Below are 18,410 nucleotides of genomic sequence, written 5' to 3' on the forward strand. Positions count from 1 at the left end.
ACATGTGATGTATAGTTTTATGACCCAGACTACTTTTGTGAATGTAATTTGTATTAAACTGTGGTCAATATTGTATTTTAAATGGCTGTGATCAGTCCTGGGACCTTAGGGTAAGGGGTGGGCAATAAAGCACATATATATGACGATGAAAATAAAATTCTCATAACAGAAGGGCTTCCTTACCGGTCTCAGTTTCGGTGAGATAATCTCCAAGAGGAGGCAAAGGGCCTCAAGGACGAGAGATTGTGGTCCGGCACGGCTGCGGGAGGTTGGCGTGATCCCAGACATCATGGAAGCAATGAGGTTCTGCATCTGAGTCAGCTTCACCAGGGACTTGAGAAAAACAAAACAAGCGGCACTAGTGAGCTGTCAGTCTCCAAGTTACGTTTTATCATCATGACGTGGAATGTTGACAGACAAGGCAACTTAAGCAAGATGTGAAAGGTCAGCCTAGCACAGGGGTCTGCAACCTTTAAGACAAAAAGAGCCACTTGGACCCGTTTCCGAAGAAAAAAAAACTGGGAGCCGCAAAACTCGTCATTATAAAAATAACTTTTTGCCACTTTTTTTGTATTATTTCTTTGTTTGACCCCTCAGAATTACTCCTCCTCATAGAAATAAACGTTAAATTAACAAGTTACTTTTTTGTGTGTGTGTGTTCTTCACTCCCCTTCAAAACAGTGACCATCGTACATGCCCCCTTTCAATGCAGTGACCAGCGTACATGCCCCTTACAATGTATCGGGCGGGCGGGAAGGTGACGTCGGGATGGTGCGTGACTAACGCACGCACCGCCCCATGCGACGTCACAGCCAGTACAGCGCCCACCACAGTGGGGAGTGTCGGGGCGCACAATGCGCTCCTCCCCTCGCTAGTATCTGCCCCGGAGCTGCGGCAAAGGTGTAAAAGAGCCACATGCGGCTCCGGAGCCGCGGGTTGCAGACCCCTGGCCTAGCAGAACTTATGCAGGTACGAAGGAAACTGCTTTGTACCTAGTCAGTTATTTGTCCGCAGAGATACTGGGAATTGAGCCTGGGAACTTCTTCATGCAAAACAAGGTGCTGGGCCACTGAGCGATGACAATAGTAGGTACACCAGCTTTGGAAACTGGTAAGCTCCAGGATCAAGGAGAAAACTGAACAAGCCTGGACTCAGGATTAATTAGGAATGCCCCTTGCTGCCTCAGGGTCAAAACAAATACAATACCTTGTTACGCAGATGCAATAGAGCGCAACAGGCTGAGTGGTAATGTTTGTAACAAATTTCTTTACCGGTTACTTCCTATCATACGAATCAAGTCCAGGATGTATACCATAAACAATCCTTAAGCAAGGTATATAATCTATTTAATTAAATCCAATGAAGATATATTTCTTCCTTTCTTCATACAGTGGACCCTCGACTTACACCCGCCTCTTCTTGCGGACGTTCCAAGTTGCAATTGCGGCAAACCCGGAAGTAAACACTGGGTTTGCTGCGATTCGCACATGCACAGAAGCAGATTCTGTGTCTGCGCGTGCACACAAGCGGCTCCTGTCGTCTATGCATGCGCAGCAGTGCGCTGCCACTGAATGCGCACACGCACAATGGCACCGCTACTAGCGTCCGATTTCGCCCAGCGGACAGGCCTCTGAAACGGATTATGATCGTAAGCAGAGGTTGTACTGTACATTCTTGTTTTAGTTTATGTTACACTCCTTGAACGTGGTTAAGGAAAAGTCCCTGGAATGTCACGGACAATACAGCTGATGAGTCTGGCTAGCACAGGTAGCAGACACAGGCAGGCTGGCTCAGGCAGCTGGGAAGGGTAGAGGGTAGAACAGGGTTTCCAGATTATTTCCTTGTTTCGCCCCGAAGGGCTTCCTCAGCTATTAACAGTTCATCAAAGTGTGTAACAGATTACGTAAGCAATGATTCTTGGACGATTCTCAACACTGTAGTACCTTGCTGCCTCAGAGCATAAAGAAATACAACTAGTGCAGAGCAGTCTCACATTGCTGGATGAACTCAAACTCAGGTTTTGGGTTCTGCCAAGCTCTTCAATACAGTGGTACCTCGGGTTAAGTACTTAATTCGTTCTGGAGGTCCGTACTTAACCTGAAACTGTTCTTAACCTGAAGCACCACTTTAGCTAATGGGGCCTCCTGCTGCTGCTGCGCCGCCGGAGCACGATTTCTGTTCTCATCCTGAAGCGAAGTTCTTAACCTGAAGCACTATTTCTGAGTTAGCGGAGTCTGTAACCTGACGCGTATGTAACCTGAAGCATTTGTAACCCGAGGTACCACTGTGCATGAATCTGAGCAACGCATAGGCCAGGCTAGAGTTAAAGGGACTGCAGGCGAACTGCATGGCTAAGTGTAAACTCCAACAAGCTCCACACACCCTGCCTCTTCCTTTTCATTCCAATTGGGCCCCCCTGGGAGTTCCAGCTCCCTGATCCCTCGCCCTCCCCACAGGATCTGCCCACCCCCTCCAAGACAGCGCCGCTTGGCTTGCGACACCTGGCTCTGCCCACGACCACTCCTCTCTCAATACATGCCTCATGCTGGCTGTTGGGGTAGACCAGGCGGGGAACGTTGGAAGCGGCAAAGAGCAGGTGGAAGGCAACGGGGAGGAAGGGCAGGTAGCGCATGAGCTGGAAGTTCTGCCTGTGCAGGACTGCCTTGTTCACCAGGTCGGAGAAGCCGAGCCACTCCAAGGCCAGGCAGAGCGAGTCAAAGGCGGAGTCCTTTATCTTCATGTTCAGAAAGTTGTCGTACAAGCCCTGCCAAGGAAAGCAGAGACAAGCCACAGTCACAACCAGGAACCATAATGCGCTTGTGAAACAGTAACGGCTCGCCCCCAAAGAATTCTGGGACATGTAGCTTGTTAAGCGTCCCGAGAGTTGTTAGGAGACGCCCCTCATGGAGCTACAATTCCCTGAGTTCCCTGTGAGAAGGACTGACCGTTAAACCACTCTTGGAATTGTAGTTCAATTCCTCTCAGAGCCTTCAACAAAATACAGCTTCCAAGACATTGTGGTGTGCTACCCCAATTTCTGAGTGGTGCAAAGTTCCAGGGTTTATGTTTCCTTTAGAAATGAAACACAACTGTGGCATCTTCATATGACTTATTTACACGTATATACCATCCGTGCGCTGCTCTGGTTTGCCAGAAGCGGCTTAGTCATGCTGGCCACATGACCTGGAAGCTGTATAATGGGTTCCTCAGCCAGTAAAGCGAGATGAGGCATTCACAGAGGGTACCCTACAGCTCTGGGCTTTTCACCTGTATGAGATTCACCAAATTCAGAGCCTGACCAACTTTCAGAATCACAGCTTTTAACTGAATAAGCTTTTGAAAGATGGTGGAATGCTGAAATCCACATGTAGTGTTTTTCTAAGTTTTAGATTTCATTCTGAATGTCTTCAAGTCATTATAATTTTGCATGCCTCTGTATCTGAAGAAGTGTGCATGTACACGAAAGTGTGCTCATACCAAGAACAAACTTAGTTGGTCTCTAAGGTGCTACTGGACAATTTCTTTATTTTTTAAAATATATTTCTGTTTCTTAAGTATTATAACTTGCCCCAAGCTCTTGGTAATACATATTTGGGGATGGGAAGGACATGGGGAGATAAGGATCTGAACTAGTCGTCTGAATTTTGCTTTCTCACACCAAAGTGAAAAATGAAACACAAACTACATGCCTGGGTAAGCTTGTCATGTTCTCCTGAGGACATGCTTAGATGCAGGATGTGGTGAAACCTTTGGGCATTTGGATTAAGGGACGCTCTAGCTGAGGTCACATGGAACAGGTTGTCATCGCCTCCGTTAGCAAGGAGGTGAGCCGGAATTGAAGGGTCCAAACTGATTCTCTGCCTTGGAACAGAAGCAGGAAGCAGAAGGGTTAAGATTGGGCATGCAGTTTAAAGCTTCTCCATGGTGGTGGGGAGGGAAAGGCAGGGGGGAAATCAAGCAACAGTGAACTTTGCAGTTGTCAAAATGTGGAGACGTGATCTCATTATGTACTTTTGTTTTCAAGACAAATAATTTTTGCTATATTTTCATAATTTTTAATCACCATTTTAAAAGGAATCAATACCGTATAGCATACTACTTTATGTAAACCACTTAAATTCTAAGCAGTATTTAAGCATTGCCAGATAAATAATTTTAAAATTTATCTCACACTGTTGTACCAAATACAACAGTACCATGCACTAACATCAGGAAAAAAAGAAAGACTGCAGATTTTAATGGTCTAAATAACATAATTAAAAGGGGGAAAAATTACCATATTTTTCGCCCCATAGGACGCACTTTTTCCCCATGAAGGGGAAATGTGTGTGCATCCTATGGGGCGAATGCAGGCTTTCGCTGAAGCCTGGAGAGCGAGAGGGGTCGGTTGCCTGCATGCCGAAGGCTGAGCGCGCTGAGCTCAGCGCGCCCAGACTTCGTGCTGGGCTCCCGCGGCTCGCGGAGAGTTGCCTGTTCTGGGGGCTGGGGAAGCGCGGGCTTCCCCCACCCCAGCCCCGCGCCTGGGGGAAAAATAATTTCCCCCCCTTTATTTCCCCCCCAAAAAACTAGGTGCGCCTTATGGGACGGTGTGTCATATAGGGCGAAAAATACAGTAGATGTCATGTCTGAAAACATTAGTTCAGTTTGCAAAATCCCTTGCAGTCTTAAAACCTGGTGCATTTTTGCACTTCTATTTAAAAATATACCCCAAAATACATCTTGGAAAGGACAAATTGGCATGGACAAAGTGGCCAGATAACCCCCCCCCCCCCCGGTAACACTAGAACTGGCGGGCAGCCAATGAAGCTGAATGTTTTTGGAGATTCAGGATGGATAAAAGGAAGTCCATCTTCATGCACCGCATAGTTAAACTGTAGAACTCACTTCTGCAGGAGGCAGCGATGGCCACCAACTAGATGCCTTTAAAAGAGGAGTAGACAAGTCATGGAGAAGACTATCAATGGCTACTACTAGCCAGGATGGCTATGCTCTGCCTCCATGATTGAAAGCAGTAATGCTTCTGAATACCAGTTGCTGGAAGCCACAGGAGGAGAGCGTGCTTTTTATAGTTTGGGTCCTCCTTGAGGGTTTCCCCCCATTACCTGTGTGGCCATTGTGCGGACAGGACACTGGACGAGATGGGCCATTGGCTTGATCCAATGGGCTCCTCTTAAGTTCTAAAGGATCTGCCGAATGAAGCGCAGAAGCTCCCCCTCCTCACCTCTGCACTTTTGGAAGCTGGAAGATCTCCTGCCAGATGGAGAACAGCCCTTTGTTCTGGTCTTTAGAGCCAACCTGCGTGGTCTGCACGGTCCTTGCATTCAGTTCCTTCTTACCTCGACTGTGAAGGAACTTAAAAAGACAACAAAGGGAGATTTGGGGACATGGAACGGGGTTGACGGGCCTGTCCATTTCAGACTCTCCAAGTTTCCCCTTTTACTAAGCATAATTTCAGTTCTCCACATTTTCACATCAGTTTGCAATATAGTGTTAATATGGTGAAGTGGTTAATGTTGGAAGAGGACCTGGGAGAGACCAGGGTTCAAATCCCCATTTGGCTATAAAGCTCACAGGATGCTCATGGGCCAGTCACAAATAATTTTTACGTTTTTACCGTATTTTTTGCTCTATAAGACTCACTTTTTCCCTCCTAAAAAGTAAGGGGGAATGTGTGTGCGTCTTATGGAGCGAATGCAGGCTGCGCAGCTATCACAGAAGCCAGAACAGCAAGAGGGATTGCTGCTTTCACTGTGCAGCGATCCCTCTTGCTCTTCTGGCTTCTGAGATTCAGAATATTTTTTCTTCTTGTTTTCCTCCTCCAAAAACTAGGTGCGTCTTGTGGTCTGGTGTGTCTTATTGAGCGAAAAATACGGTATTTATTTTATTTCTCTCTCTCATTAAAATTCCTTGGCATTTTGGTGCAAAGTTCTCCTAATAAACACATTCTTCTATGCAGCTTTGATTACTACACACGTTTTTCTTAAAGCAATTCCTCCCTAACAGTGCACATTTTAATGTGATTTCCACCCAAATATGTGTTTTTATACACATTTCCCCCTAATATATGCACTTCTGTGCCTTTGTTGTTAATCAAATAGAGAACTGCATCACAAAACTCAGGCAAGTGTGAATTTCAAAGAAGGGCTAAGTTTTGGTTTGTGCATTGATTCTCGAAGTGAGAATGAGGTGGTTCCTCATTAAAGTGCAAACAAAATAGAAATTCTCCTCCATCCCTGATATAAGATGAAAGTGGGGTGTGTGAAGTTACCTGCAGGGTGTTAATACAAGAGCGAATGTCATTCTCTGCCTTTTCACACAGTGCCAAGAGGGCCCCTGTGTCAGCCTTCATGCCTTGCTTAACGGCGATCTGAAATGCAAAAATATGTATATTAGAGGCAGCTGCACATGTGAACATTTAATTATTATATGTATATTTAACTAAATTTATTTATTTCATAAAATTTATATACCACTTGTTTTTTAAAAAACACCCTCAAAGCAGTTTGCAGAAAAGATAAAACAATAAAATTAGCACTATGAAAAATTAACCCTTATATTTTTAAGACTTTCAAAAAGATAAAATAACAACAGAGTGGAAATAGATTAAAAGTCGAATCAACTTTCCAAACATATACTGCTTATTCAACAAAGACCTAAGAGGTCTACACAAAACCGTGTAAAATATTTATTAAAAATAATAAAACTGAATGGATAATAAAGAAACATAATGAAGAAGTGAGCTAGCTTTACCAAACTTCCCTGGATTGCTTGCCTGGCAGCCATGTTCCTTGCCACAGAAAGAGCCACCAGGCCAGGTGAGTTCTTTAAAGGCTGACACAGGTACAAAGTTCATGCTGCAGGGAAGTATAGTCCCAAGGCAACAGAAGAATAAATTATTTTGGATTTGGGTCTTACTTCATGCAGCCTCTGGACCAGCCTGGATGGGGCCGTTGAGGGGAAGTTGAGAAGGAAGGCTTGTTGTCTCAGCAGACGCAGAGAAGGGACGTACCTAGGAAAGAGAAGAGGCAGAGATGTATATTGGCAGGGAAATAACAGGAGTCCTGAGTTAAGCACAGTACAGGGTGTGCCGCTAGAGGCCGAGTTGCAAAAGCTATGGATGGGCCTAACACAGATACTCACGAGATCTGTTCATCACAAAGCATGCCAGGGATTTAGGACATTGCTTTCGGAGTGGAATCTGTTCATTTGCACCCTCATCTCCAATTTGTTTTTCGAAATAATTTTTTATTTTTATTTTACAAGTGTAGAGTTATAACAATACAAAATGGCAATATCCATTTTTAGCGATTTCTCCGAATCTTTAGACTTCCCACTTTCCCCTCCATGGGTCCTATTATAAACTGTTTCAACTGCATATTATTTCATCATGCAAATTTTGTCTCTGCTTTTTGTCCATAAAATTTTCTACACTACAAGTGTTATTGTAATCCTGCTAATGTTTTCATCAGCTGACAGTGGTCTCTCAAGTAAATTATAAAAATTTTCCCATTCTTTGTTGAAGTTTTGGTTTTCTTGGTTCCTGAGCTTTCCGGTCAGTTTTGTCATTTTGGCATAGTCCAACAGCTTAGTTTGCCATTCTTCCTCATCTCTAATTTGTATGCAGTACAAGTTTCTGGCTGCCAGTGTGGTGGACAAAAAGGTTCTGAGAGTAGAGTTGGTCAGGGCTGAGGGGAGAGAGGGCTTTTAGCTCAGAGACAGAAGAATACAGAAATCAAAGGGTGGGTGGGGGTGACACAAAAGATACACATGTGCAGGGTTTGAAATCTAATAATGGGATTTTTCAAGTTTCAGCTTTGAAAATTCAGGAGATGTTTCTCCTCAAGATCTGGCAGGCCTAATGTGGGAAATGAAGCTTTTTAGGCCCCTACCGATAAACAGTAACCAGTCAAGATGACCAATGTCATTGCCACAATGCTTTGCTTCAACCTCCGAACAGGTAGTGTGGCCATGCTCCCATATGTGTGAATTTATTTATTTGATTACATTTATATCCCACTGTTTCCTCCAAGCTCAAGGTGGCGTATGTGGTTCTTCCCCATCTGAATTAATTTCCACAACCACCCTGTGAGGTAGGTTGGGCTGAGGGCAGTGACTTGCTCAGGGTCACCCGGTGAGCTTCACAACCCAGTGGGGATTTGAACCCTGGTCTCCCCCAGGTCCTATGCCACACTGGCCCAGACAGAATCTTACTGGTCATTGCAGATGCAGATGATTGGCCGCAGAAGGAGCCCCCCTTCTTTTCGCCTCTTCTTGCCGCTTGCCCCGCTGGTACTCCCGCCCGATTCCACCTCTGCTGCTTTACGGTTGATGATGCCCAACAGCACATTGATGGATGCCTGAAGAAGAGAACAAGGCAGAACAGAAGGAAAGGTAAATTCTTGGTGGGGAAGGGATGGGGTCACCTCATGGCCAACACACACTCTCCACCTTACATGAAGAAATTCTCTCACCATAGGAGCCCCGTCAATTTCATCAATAATCAGGCAGTTGGGCTTCTCATTGGCTCCTAGCACAGACTTCATCTGGGTGGCTGCTTCAATCCGTGTTTTGAAGACATCGGGGCTACGGTCATCGCTGAAACAAAAATGCTGCCTCAGAAAGGTTGGCAGAAGTGCGCCGACAGTGGATAATTGAATTCCATAATTTAACTACGCTCAGCATTAAGAAGTTCTTCCTTTTATCTGTGCTGAATATCCCAACATCTGCTGGATCCAAGGCTGGCCCCTTTTCTGGGGAGGGGCCTGATACAGAATTCCTGGCCTGGAATTGTCTCTCAGGAGAGCTCCGTAGTGCCACCTTTCATGCTACTTTAAAATTCCTGCTGAAAACCCAACATTTCGGTGAAGCCTTTGGCTCAGCCTACCACCTCTCATGCCCTACTGTGTAAATCTCATCCGGTCATGTGCATCTGAAACCACACATTGCTTCCTTGCTTTGCCTTCTTTTGCTGCTCCTGCTGTCAAATGTTAGATTCTGAATTCCTCGAGGCAGGATCTTGTCTTTTTACTCTGCATTAAAGCAGGTGTTCAGTACAACGTGAACTACAACTCCCATCAGGCCTAGCAAGCATGGCCAATGACCAGGGATGATGGAAGTACTGAACCAAAGGCTCCCCACATATGAAATAAAGGAATACAGCCTGTAAGGTGGCTTAAGCCAAGCCTGTAACTTATGTCATGACTTGCACCCATTTCACAGATGTGACAAGGGAACAACTGAGCCTCCAAAAGGTCACCCACAGGGCCTAGAACCTGTGACGCCTGCATCTAGTACTCTAGGCATAGTGCATTTGTAGTCTCGCAGTGGTTTAGCTTGAGTGTACCAGAACTGCAGGTGGCAGGGAACCCAGAGAAAGGCAAAAGAAAGGCTCCTTGGCTGGCTCACCTGGCATTCATCTCCACTGCGTTGTACCCAGCATGTTTCACAATGACGTGAGCCAAAGTGGTCTTCCCCAGGCCGGGTGGTCCGCACAGGAGGGCAACCTGCAGGCAACAAACAAAGAGAAAAGCCACAATGACATCAAAATCCAGGGCTTTACAGCAAACCTTGCAAGCACTTTTTGCACCTTAAAAGGAAAAAAGGAATTAGAACATATTCCCCAAACATTTTATCCTTGGTAGGGTCAGCCTCAACTTTCACTTTGTTTACCACCAGGTGTGGATCTAAGCTCCTATTCCAATTTTTGTAGTTAAAGAGCTTAAGAACAGAAGAACAGCCTGCTGGATCAGGCCAGTGGCCCATCTAGTCCAGAATCCTGTTCTTACAGTGGCCAGCTGGATGCCTCCGGGAAACCCACAAGCAGAACCCGGGCACAAGAGTCTCTCCCCTCCTGTGGTTCCAGAAACAGGGATTCAGAAGCATCACTGCCTGAAACCACGGAGGCAGAGCATAGTCATTGTGGTGAGTAGCCCTAAAAAGCCTCCTCCATGAATTTGTCTAATCCTCTTTTAAAGCCATCTAGGTTGGTGGCAAATCCTGCCTCCTCTGGGAGCGAGCTCCAGAGTTTAACTCTGTGCTGCATGAAAAGTCCTTTAATTGATCTGCCCTGAATTTTCCAACGTTCAGCGTCACTGAATATCCACAACTTCTAGTGTGGGATGTGTATGGGATCAGCCTTCACATTCATTTTCCAACTTTTAATCACTGCACTGGCTTTCCATTTTGCATCTGCTCCCTTGGTGGAGAAGGGTACTCCAAAGAGGGTCACCCCTCTCGTTTCCTCCACACTTAGAACATCAACGACTGCAGATGTTTGCCTTTCCGTAGGAGGACTTTTCCGGGCCTTTCCGGGCCTCTGCCTGCTATGCGTTTACTGTGAGAGGCCAAGGCAGCGTAAACTGGAAATGATTAGGCCAAGCAAACAGCCTCTTGTGGATTTTTGAGGGGATATTTGCTGAGACCTTTTGCAAGTGCCCTAGAAGTTGCCTAGCTGCCTACAGGATCCATGTGGACAACCCCCCGGCCCCAACGTCCTTCGCCACCTCAGCCAGCCTCCCTCACTTTGTATTTTGGTCGGTTGTGATGGTCCAACTCGGCCTCCAGGGCCTCCTCTGTCAACTGGGCTTTGCTCTTCCATTTGCTCTGCTGCTCTTTGGGGTGTCTGGATGTCTGGTGAGCCTCGGTGCTTGTCTTGGGCTTCTTGGTGGGCTTCTCCTTCCCAAACACAACCGTGTCCCACAGCTTGAGCCACTTCAAAAGGCAGCGGTTTGTGTACTGAGGGGGGAGAGAGAAGAGGGTCAGGTCAACCTTCCTCAAATGAGGCAAAACACACAGAAATTTCCAGTCAGCTTCAGAGGCCCTCCTCAGAGTACCCTTTATGATAAAGAGGGCCTTTTTGGTGGTGACCCAACTGCTTATGTTAATTATCATTGTTTTCATTTGTGAGTTGCCTAACACAGGGCAAAGCCTCCCGGCAAATTGCAATGAGTAAGTAGCAATACACAGGTAAAATGCCAAAAAGGGGGTTGAGAAGGCTTAAAATAGATGGAGACCCGCACGTTCTTTCATTAGAAACAAACTGCTTTACCCATTTTGTATTGGGGCCAGGCACTGCTTCTGAGAAAACATGCGAACTTCCAATCGTATACTATTCAGAATGTGTTTGGTGGTAAAACTGTGTTACAGGAGCACTACTGAACGATGAAGGAAAACAGTCTCCAATTAAACCTTCTTAGCTTCCACTTTCCCTCCCTCAAGCTTTTCTTTACCACCACAGGGACTAGAAACTTAGAAAGGACATCCGGGTTCTCTAGAGGAATTTTATACTCAGTTGCAACTACTGCGCTTCTGCAAGACAGCTGCAAGCTGCATGGAGAAATGGTGCCCCCTAAGAGCAACGGTTGATGAGAAACTCTTACATCATCACTGAGCAATTCCACGTAATGCCTGGGAGCGAACCGATCAACCCATAGGGACCCCTGAGCCTCCTCCCCGTCCTCCTCCGCTGCGCCAGACTTCCCTTCTTCCTCACTGGGGGCTGAGGCTTCGATCTGAGTCTCCTCATCCCCAAGACACCTGCAAGAAGGAAGACTTACTTTGAAAGCACTATACTGCTGGGTGGGGAGACTACCTATTGGCAGAGCTCAAAAGCTTCCTGCTCATCTATTAGAACATCCTGCTGCATCAGGCCAATGCCTCATATAGCATCTAGTCCAGCATCAGTGCCCAACCAGATGCCCCAATAGGAAACACGCAAACAAGATCTGAGCACAAGAGCCCTCTCCTCTCGTGTGGTTGCCAGCAACCACAGAAGCATTGCTGCCTTAGACTGTGGAGGCAGAGCCTAACCCAGGGCTCAGCAACCTTTTTCAGCCGTGGGCCGGTCCACCGTCCCTCAGACCATGTGGTGGGCCAGACTATATTTGTGTGTGTGGGGGGGGGAGAGAAGAATTCCTATGCCCCACAAATAACCCAGAGATGCATTTTAAATAAAAGCACACATTCTACTCATGTAAAAACACGCTGATTCCCGGACCGTCTGTGGGCCGGATTGAGAAGGCGAGTGGGCTGCATCCGGCTCCCAGGCCTTAGTTTGCCTTCCTCTGGCCTAACCATCATGGCCAGTAGCCCTCAAAAGCCTTATCCTCCAAGAATTTGTCCAATTTTCTTTTAAAGCCATCCAAGTTGGTGGCCACCACTGCTTTCTGTGCGAGCGAGCTCCATAGTTGTGCTGAATGAGGAAAAACTTTCTTTTATCTGTTCTGAATCCAAGCAAACTTATATGTCTCTGCCTGTGTATTTATAGCTGTCCAAGGCTGAACTTGCCAATCCAGGAGAAAGAGAGAAAGGGCTCTAGTTGAGTGGTAGAAGGTCCCAGGTTGTGTGTGAAAGCCACTGCCAGTCAGAATAGACAAGCCGGGGGAATATGGCCCTCCAGGGCTTTATTCGGCCCTTGGACTCTCCCTGGACGACACTCATTTGCAAGTCCTATCCTCCATCCGCTCTTCAAGTGCTCTGGCCTGGCTGTGATATGTCCTTGAGCTCCTGCCAGCCTGGATGGAGGACCCAAGATGTGAGAGGGCGTACAGAAACCTCAAAGACTTCTGCGCAGCTCCAATCTAGGCTACTGTACAAAGGTCTCGCCATCAGTGCTCCACCCACTTTGCCTCTGGTCTCACCCATCACTGGACAGCAGCCCCCAGAATGTTGCCTACCAGCTAATGTGGTCCTTGAAGTGAAGAAATAAATAAAAATGCTTCCCACCTTTGTCATAGGTAATACTGACCCATTTCAAGCAATGGCTTGACTCGGGATAATTCAGCTTCCTATTACCCCGGAAAAGCCTTTAGGAGGAAGAACCACCAAGCCCACCTGTTCAGAACCTCTGTCAGCTTCTGTGAAGACTCACGGATCTGTCTCCGGCGCTGGAATAAAAAGGAGAATGTAAAACTAAAAGCAAAAACACTCACGTAGTGGAGGACGATGAGTGTGTGGTTGTGTTGCATGACAGGCATTTCATCCTTCACTTTTAAGGTGCGTCTTCATTTAAAAGCAAAATCTGAACTGGACGAAGCTATTCTATACGTCGGGAAGGTGGAACTTGTGGCCCTCTGGATGTGGTGGGACTACAACTTCCATCATCCTGGGCCATTCTGGGAGCTGGAGACCAACGACATAGGGAAAGCCACAGGTTCTTCATTGCTGTTCTACATCCCATTTTGAGTGGGCTATCAGGAGCACAGTGTTGTCTCATACTCCACTCCACTGTGGTTTGCTCAAAAGGGGTTTGGCTGATGCATGTGTCTACCAGGAGAGGTCAAAAGCCCCAGTTTGGGTACACATCTCAGCATATTAAACTGACATGAACACAGGTCTCGTGCACTTCCCTTCCCCTTTTTGTTGCACCACGACTGAAGGTTTAATTAACCATAGTTTATTGTTGCATCTGGACTGGGTAACAACAGTTATCAGGATCAGAACAAACTAAGCATCTGAAACCACAAAAGGACAATACCTCTTCAGTAACTTGTTCCTTTACGTAGGAGAATGGGACGCCCAGTAGCTGAAGCGGCCTCTCTCTGTTCCACCCAACTGAGCTGGAGAGCTGCAGAAAGCAGAACAGATTTCCATGCAAATTAAGTGCCAGCCTTGTTAGGAGGATAGAAGGCTGCCCACCTCCCCCTGAGCTGCAGCAGTGAAAGGAAGAGGGTGGATGTAGTGAGCTGTAGAAGAGCTCTGCTTCTTGGTCCTGCTGGTACCTGCATTCCCATCCCATCATCCTTCACAGCCATGAAGACTCGGGTGCCGTCAGTGGAGGTCACGTTGATATAGTCCCCCAGGATGGGCGGTCGCTTGAGGACCTTCCTGCTGTATTTTTCTTCTGGTGGTGTAACATGCAGTGGGAACATGCCGCTCACCCCCGTGCCATCTGGGATCCCAAGTGCTTCGAGGTGAGTCCTTTGAGGTCCAGGAAACACAAGGAGAAGAATCATCAGAGGGGTCAACACCGTCCTTCAAAACATGACGTCGGAACAGATTTTGGGGAACAAGCACTAGACTTGTTTGAAACTTGACTATGTTCCAGGGTTGCATTATGCCTAATGCTGACCTGGCACCAGACATGAAGTCCTCAGAGTTGAGATTCTCAAAGTCCTACAAGACCTTGAGGAGAAGGCAGTGCCTCTGAATCCAATGTGCAGGATCCCATTGAAGATCCCTCTGGGTTGATACCTGATGAAGACCCCTGACTGTCAGAGGAGAAGGTGGAGCAGCAACCCATTTCTCAAGAAGTGCTGGCATCAAAAGCTTTGGGTCCAGGTCAGTGACAATATAGCATGTCTATGGATTCAGAGTAGGTCTACTCATGCATAAACAATCCCTGACACTCCTTCACTGCTGGCAGCTGAGGTTAGGGTGTGGTCTAGGAGGCCGGCATATATAAGGCCTCCATCTTTAACCTTTCTGTTGCTGGAAACAATACTGGTCTCTCCTCCTTGCTGAACTCCCTATGATATTGGCCTTAGGTTGTTTCCTGACTATGTTTCTCCATAATGTTTAGGACCTAGACTGATTCTCTGTGCTTTACACATTGGACTGGTTGAGATTATGATGCACCTTGAACCCTGCTCTCTTAGGTGTTTTGGTAAAAGGCTTTATTCTCTTTGAACTGAGACCCTAACCCCCCACCCCTTAGGGCCCCATCTGGAGGATGACAAGCTGGGGAGCCTGTATGTTGCTGGGACTATCCAAATCAGTTTGGCCAATGTTGTTATAAGAAAGCTGCAGAGATAGTGCAGGATAGTGCACACCCCGGAAATGATCTCTTTCAGCTTCTGCCTTCTGGAAGAAGGTACAGGGTTATAAAGACTAGGACTAGCTGCCTGAGAAACAGTTTCTATCCAAATACGATTTTGGTTTTAAATGCAGTGTAAGGTAGTCTCTATGGGAGTATATTGTATTTAATTATGGGGTATCAGAGTTTTTAGGGGGTTAACCAGGCTTGTTGGTTTTTGAACGTCTGGTGTAGATTTTTTCAATTTCGTTGTTCTGTATGGGACAATGACAATAAAGATTATCGTATCGTATTGTTGTTACATTATCCTGAGATCCTGGTGTCATAACCTGATGGTAACTATGATCATAGGAAGAACCAACGTTACAGTCCGCAAATCACCAAGGAGCCAGCTAAGCCACCAACCCCATGCCATGCTGCATATTTCATACAGTGCCTAGTTTTAGGCACTTGATAAAAGCTAAACAAAAAACAACAAAAACAAGAACAACCCTACTATTTAACAAAAACCTGGTGCCCTCCAGACCTGTCAAATTACGACTTCCATAATGTCCGGCCACTGGCTGCGCTGGCGGGAATTTTAGACAAAAATATCTGGATGGCACCAGGTGGTCAGAGAAGGCTCCTCAATTACTTCAGCAGGGCTAACTGAGATTTTGAAAACTGTGCAATAAGGGCAACATACTGAGTCAACATCGCTCTCCCCCTTCCCACCAGAACGCTCACCTTTCATCCTGCAGTTCAGAACTGGCACCTGGAGGACAAGGGAGAGACGCTCCATTCTGAAGTGGCTCTTTGGTGGCTCGCTCTTCCTCTGTCCCAAAATCCAGCTTCTTCACGACTTCAAATCTCCGTTGGCGCTTTGGCTTTGGAGCTCTCAGACCCAAAATGAGGTGAACAGCTATTACAACAATGTGGGCTTTTGGTCTTCAGAGGGATAGCATGCTGCAGCCGGAAGAAAACTGACATGCCAGAAGATCTCATAGAATGGTAGAGTACGAAGGGACCCCTATGGCCATCTAATCCAACCCGCTGCAATGCAGGAACCACAGCTAAAGAGTCTCTGACAGATGGCCCTAGAAAAGACCCTATCGCCCCCACACATTATAGGGACAGTGTGTATAGTGGTTAGTGTTGGACTAGGATTGGGTAGACACAGGCTCAAATCCCCCACTCAACCATGGAATGGTCTTGGGCCAGTAATTGTCCCTCAGCTTGGCCTACCTCACAGGCTTGTGAGGATACAGTGGAGGACTAACAAAACACTATGCTGCTTTGAGTCCTGCAGAGGAAAAGCAGGATATAAATAAGATGACCTCCTGCCAAGCTGGTATCAAGCACATTAGCACTACTTGTATGAAAAACTCATAGCACACAGCAAAACCTACTATGAGTAGCAGAAGTCTCCTGGAGAAGCTGACTTGGAGAGATTTCTGGCTCTGCTGCAAGGCATTCTCGCTTTCCAGACTTCAGACCAAGATGGTTGACGGGCTCCTCAGAGAGGACCTGGCCTTGAGAAGCCTTTCCCATGCATGGCTGGCTAGCTACAGGACTGGAGCCCTTAACCAAATCCCCGGCAGCGAGGGCCTCTTCAAACGTACGCTTTCTGCTTCGGAACTCGGACACTTTATGGGAGGGTGCTGGATGTGCTTCTTCTGAAAGAAAGGAGTTAAAAACCACAGAGAGCATGACTTTGGCCATACCTGGTAGTGCTGCAGAACTTCTCTTTTTTAAAAAAGAGAAATAGGTCAGATTATCTAATGATCCATTAGGGCTTACAGCGGGGTCCCATACCAGCTCTGTGAGGTAACTTAGAGATGAACTCTGCTAAAAAAGGGCTGCTATAAAATTTACTATTAACTGTACCAAACCTGGTAGCAATAGATGTAACCGTTATAGCTTGACCACAGTAGTTCAAGTATTGGTAACACAATGATTCTTCAACATCAACTTCGTTGGACTGGTCATGTTGTTTGGATGCATGATTATTGTCTTCCAAGGAAACTACAGTTGTACCTCTACTTAAGTATCCCTCCGGATACATAAACTTTGGGTTGCGAATGTGGAAACCCTGGAAGTATATACTTCTGGGTTTTGCGTCGCGCGCATGCACAGAAGCACTCTATCGTGCCACATGTGTGTGCAGAAGCGGCGCCTCCAGATACAGACTTTTCAGGTTGCTGATGGACCCCCGGAATGAATTAAGTTCGTATCCAGAGGGTCCACTGTACTCTATTCCAAACTTAAACATGGAAAGCGTAATGTTGGTCAACAATAGAGGTTTAAAGACTCTCTCAAGGCAAATCCCAAAAAATGTAGTACAAACACCAACAACAGGGAAACACTGGCCTGCAAGTGTTCCAATTGGAGAATGGCCTTTATCAAAGGTGTCATGGACCTTGAAGACTCTCGAACTCAGGACGAAAGGGAGAAACGTGCTGAGAGGAAGGCACGTTTGGCAAATCTTCACTGTGATCAACTCCTGCCCGGAAACCTATGTCCCCACTGTGGAAGCACATGTGGATCCAGAATTGGCCTCCACTGTCCCTTACGGACTCATTGTTAAGACCATGTTCATGGAAGACAATCTTTCTCTGCTACGTGTGATTGTCAAAGAAGATTGGTGCTCCAAGATCTGCACTGGCAGACAATTTGCTACTGGGCCAAGTTCAGTGTTTTACTATTTGCATATAAAGTCCATTATAGGTTGAGTTGCCCATACTTGAGATTGAATGCACCACTTTGACTGCTTTGATCTGCAGAACTTGCATTTTTAGAAATGTCAGAAGTATCTGTTCCAATTTTACAAGTAGTCTGCCTTTTAGTAGGGCTGCACCTGCACATTGTTTTATCTATCTGTTTAAATAAGTTTTCACTGATTTTATGAGTTTTTAAAAAACGTTTCCTGGATTCTAGCTGCGTTTTAGCCACAATTTTATTATGAACAGTGCTTGGAGCTTTGCTGTTTATTTATTTATGCAGCTCTATAAACTATTTCGCTGATGTAATGATGAGGTTCAAGAACAGAGTGGATGTAATGAGGATAAAATCCTAAATATATTTACCTGGAAGCAAGCCCCACTGAACCAAATGTGATTTATTTCTAAGTGGACATGCACAGTATAGACTTGGTCACTGGGGACGGGTCTGCCTTTCCCCCTCTGCTGAATTTTAGACTGGAGCCTCCTCAGGGTCCCCGAAGTATACTGGTGGAGTTCTTTAATACATACTACTGGTGAGTATTTGGGATTATTTTTACTCTTGGTTATGCTTATGTTCGGTAAATGCAACAGGAGGTCTTGCTGCTGTTGCTGCAAAAAAGCGACCCCCCCCCCATTTCGGCCTCTCCTTCTCAAGCCCAGAATTCTCTGACCGTCAAGAGAAGCCCATCAGCCCCCACCTTGCAGCTCTGCCAGCGCCTCCAGCTCGTCCGCAAACTGCTCCTCAAATTCATCTTCAATGCCATACAGCTCGTGCTCATCTTCTTCCATATGCAAGCTCTCCTCCCTCCTTTCCGAGGCGGACAAAAAAAAAGGGAAAAGGAATATATTTCTTTAAAAAGCTCAGTTCCACAAACTCTCTCGCTTTGTTGCTTGATAGTATGCAACAAAAAAGCAACCCCCTGCAAGAAAAGAGAAAAAAGCAAACCCGCTTTGCA

At 46.3% G+C, this 18,410-nt stretch overlaps 1 protein-coding gene across 1 annotated transcript in view; it reads right to left on the bottom strand.

The window, feature by feature from the left end:
- The window catches only part of CHTF18 (chromosome transmission fidelity factor 18), a gene marked incomplete at its 5' end in the record, with an annotated part of 35,334 nt that overhangs the window by 16,716 nt on the left and 208 nt on the right, over positions 1 to 18,410 (bottom strand). Inside the window, 17 exons of the mRNA XM_083413968.1 lie at positions 184 to 333; positions 2,540 to 2,764; positions 3,690 to 3,861; positions 5,222 to 5,352; positions 6,269 to 6,367; positions 6,916 to 7,009; positions 8,212 to 8,357; positions 8,472 to 8,595; positions 9,406 to 9,503; positions 10,522 to 10,734; positions 11,379 to 11,535; positions 12,832 to 12,884; positions 13,475 to 13,564; positions 13,719 to 13,917; positions 15,479 to 15,626; positions 16,141 to 16,407; positions 18,153 to 18,262. Of these exons, the coding sequence (XP_083270094.1) occupies positions 184 to 333; positions 2,540 to 2,764; positions 3,690 to 3,861; positions 5,222 to 5,352; positions 6,269 to 6,367; positions 6,916 to 7,009; positions 8,212 to 8,357; positions 8,472 to 8,595; positions 9,406 to 9,503; positions 10,522 to 10,734; positions 11,379 to 11,535; positions 12,832 to 12,884; positions 13,475 to 13,564; positions 13,719 to 13,917; positions 15,479 to 15,626; positions 16,141 to 16,407; positions 18,153 to 18,262 (2,476 nt within the window). The remainder of the gene's footprint in view (positions 1 to 183; positions 334 to 2,539; positions 2,765 to 3,689; positions 3,862 to 5,221; positions 5,353 to 6,268; positions 6,368 to 6,915; positions 7,010 to 8,211; positions 8,358 to 8,471; positions 8,596 to 9,405; positions 9,504 to 10,521; positions 10,735 to 11,378; positions 11,536 to 12,831; positions 12,885 to 13,474; positions 13,565 to 13,718; positions 13,918 to 15,478; positions 15,627 to 16,140; positions 16,408 to 18,152; positions 18,263 to 18,410) is intronic.

Source organism: Podarcis tiliguerta, assembly GCF_965153285.1.
Source record: "Podarcis tiliguerta genome assembly, chromosome: 14".
Taxonomy (NCBI): domain Eukaryota; kingdom Metazoa; phylum Chordata; class Lepidosauria; order Squamata; family Lacertidae; genus Podarcis; species Podarcis tiliguerta.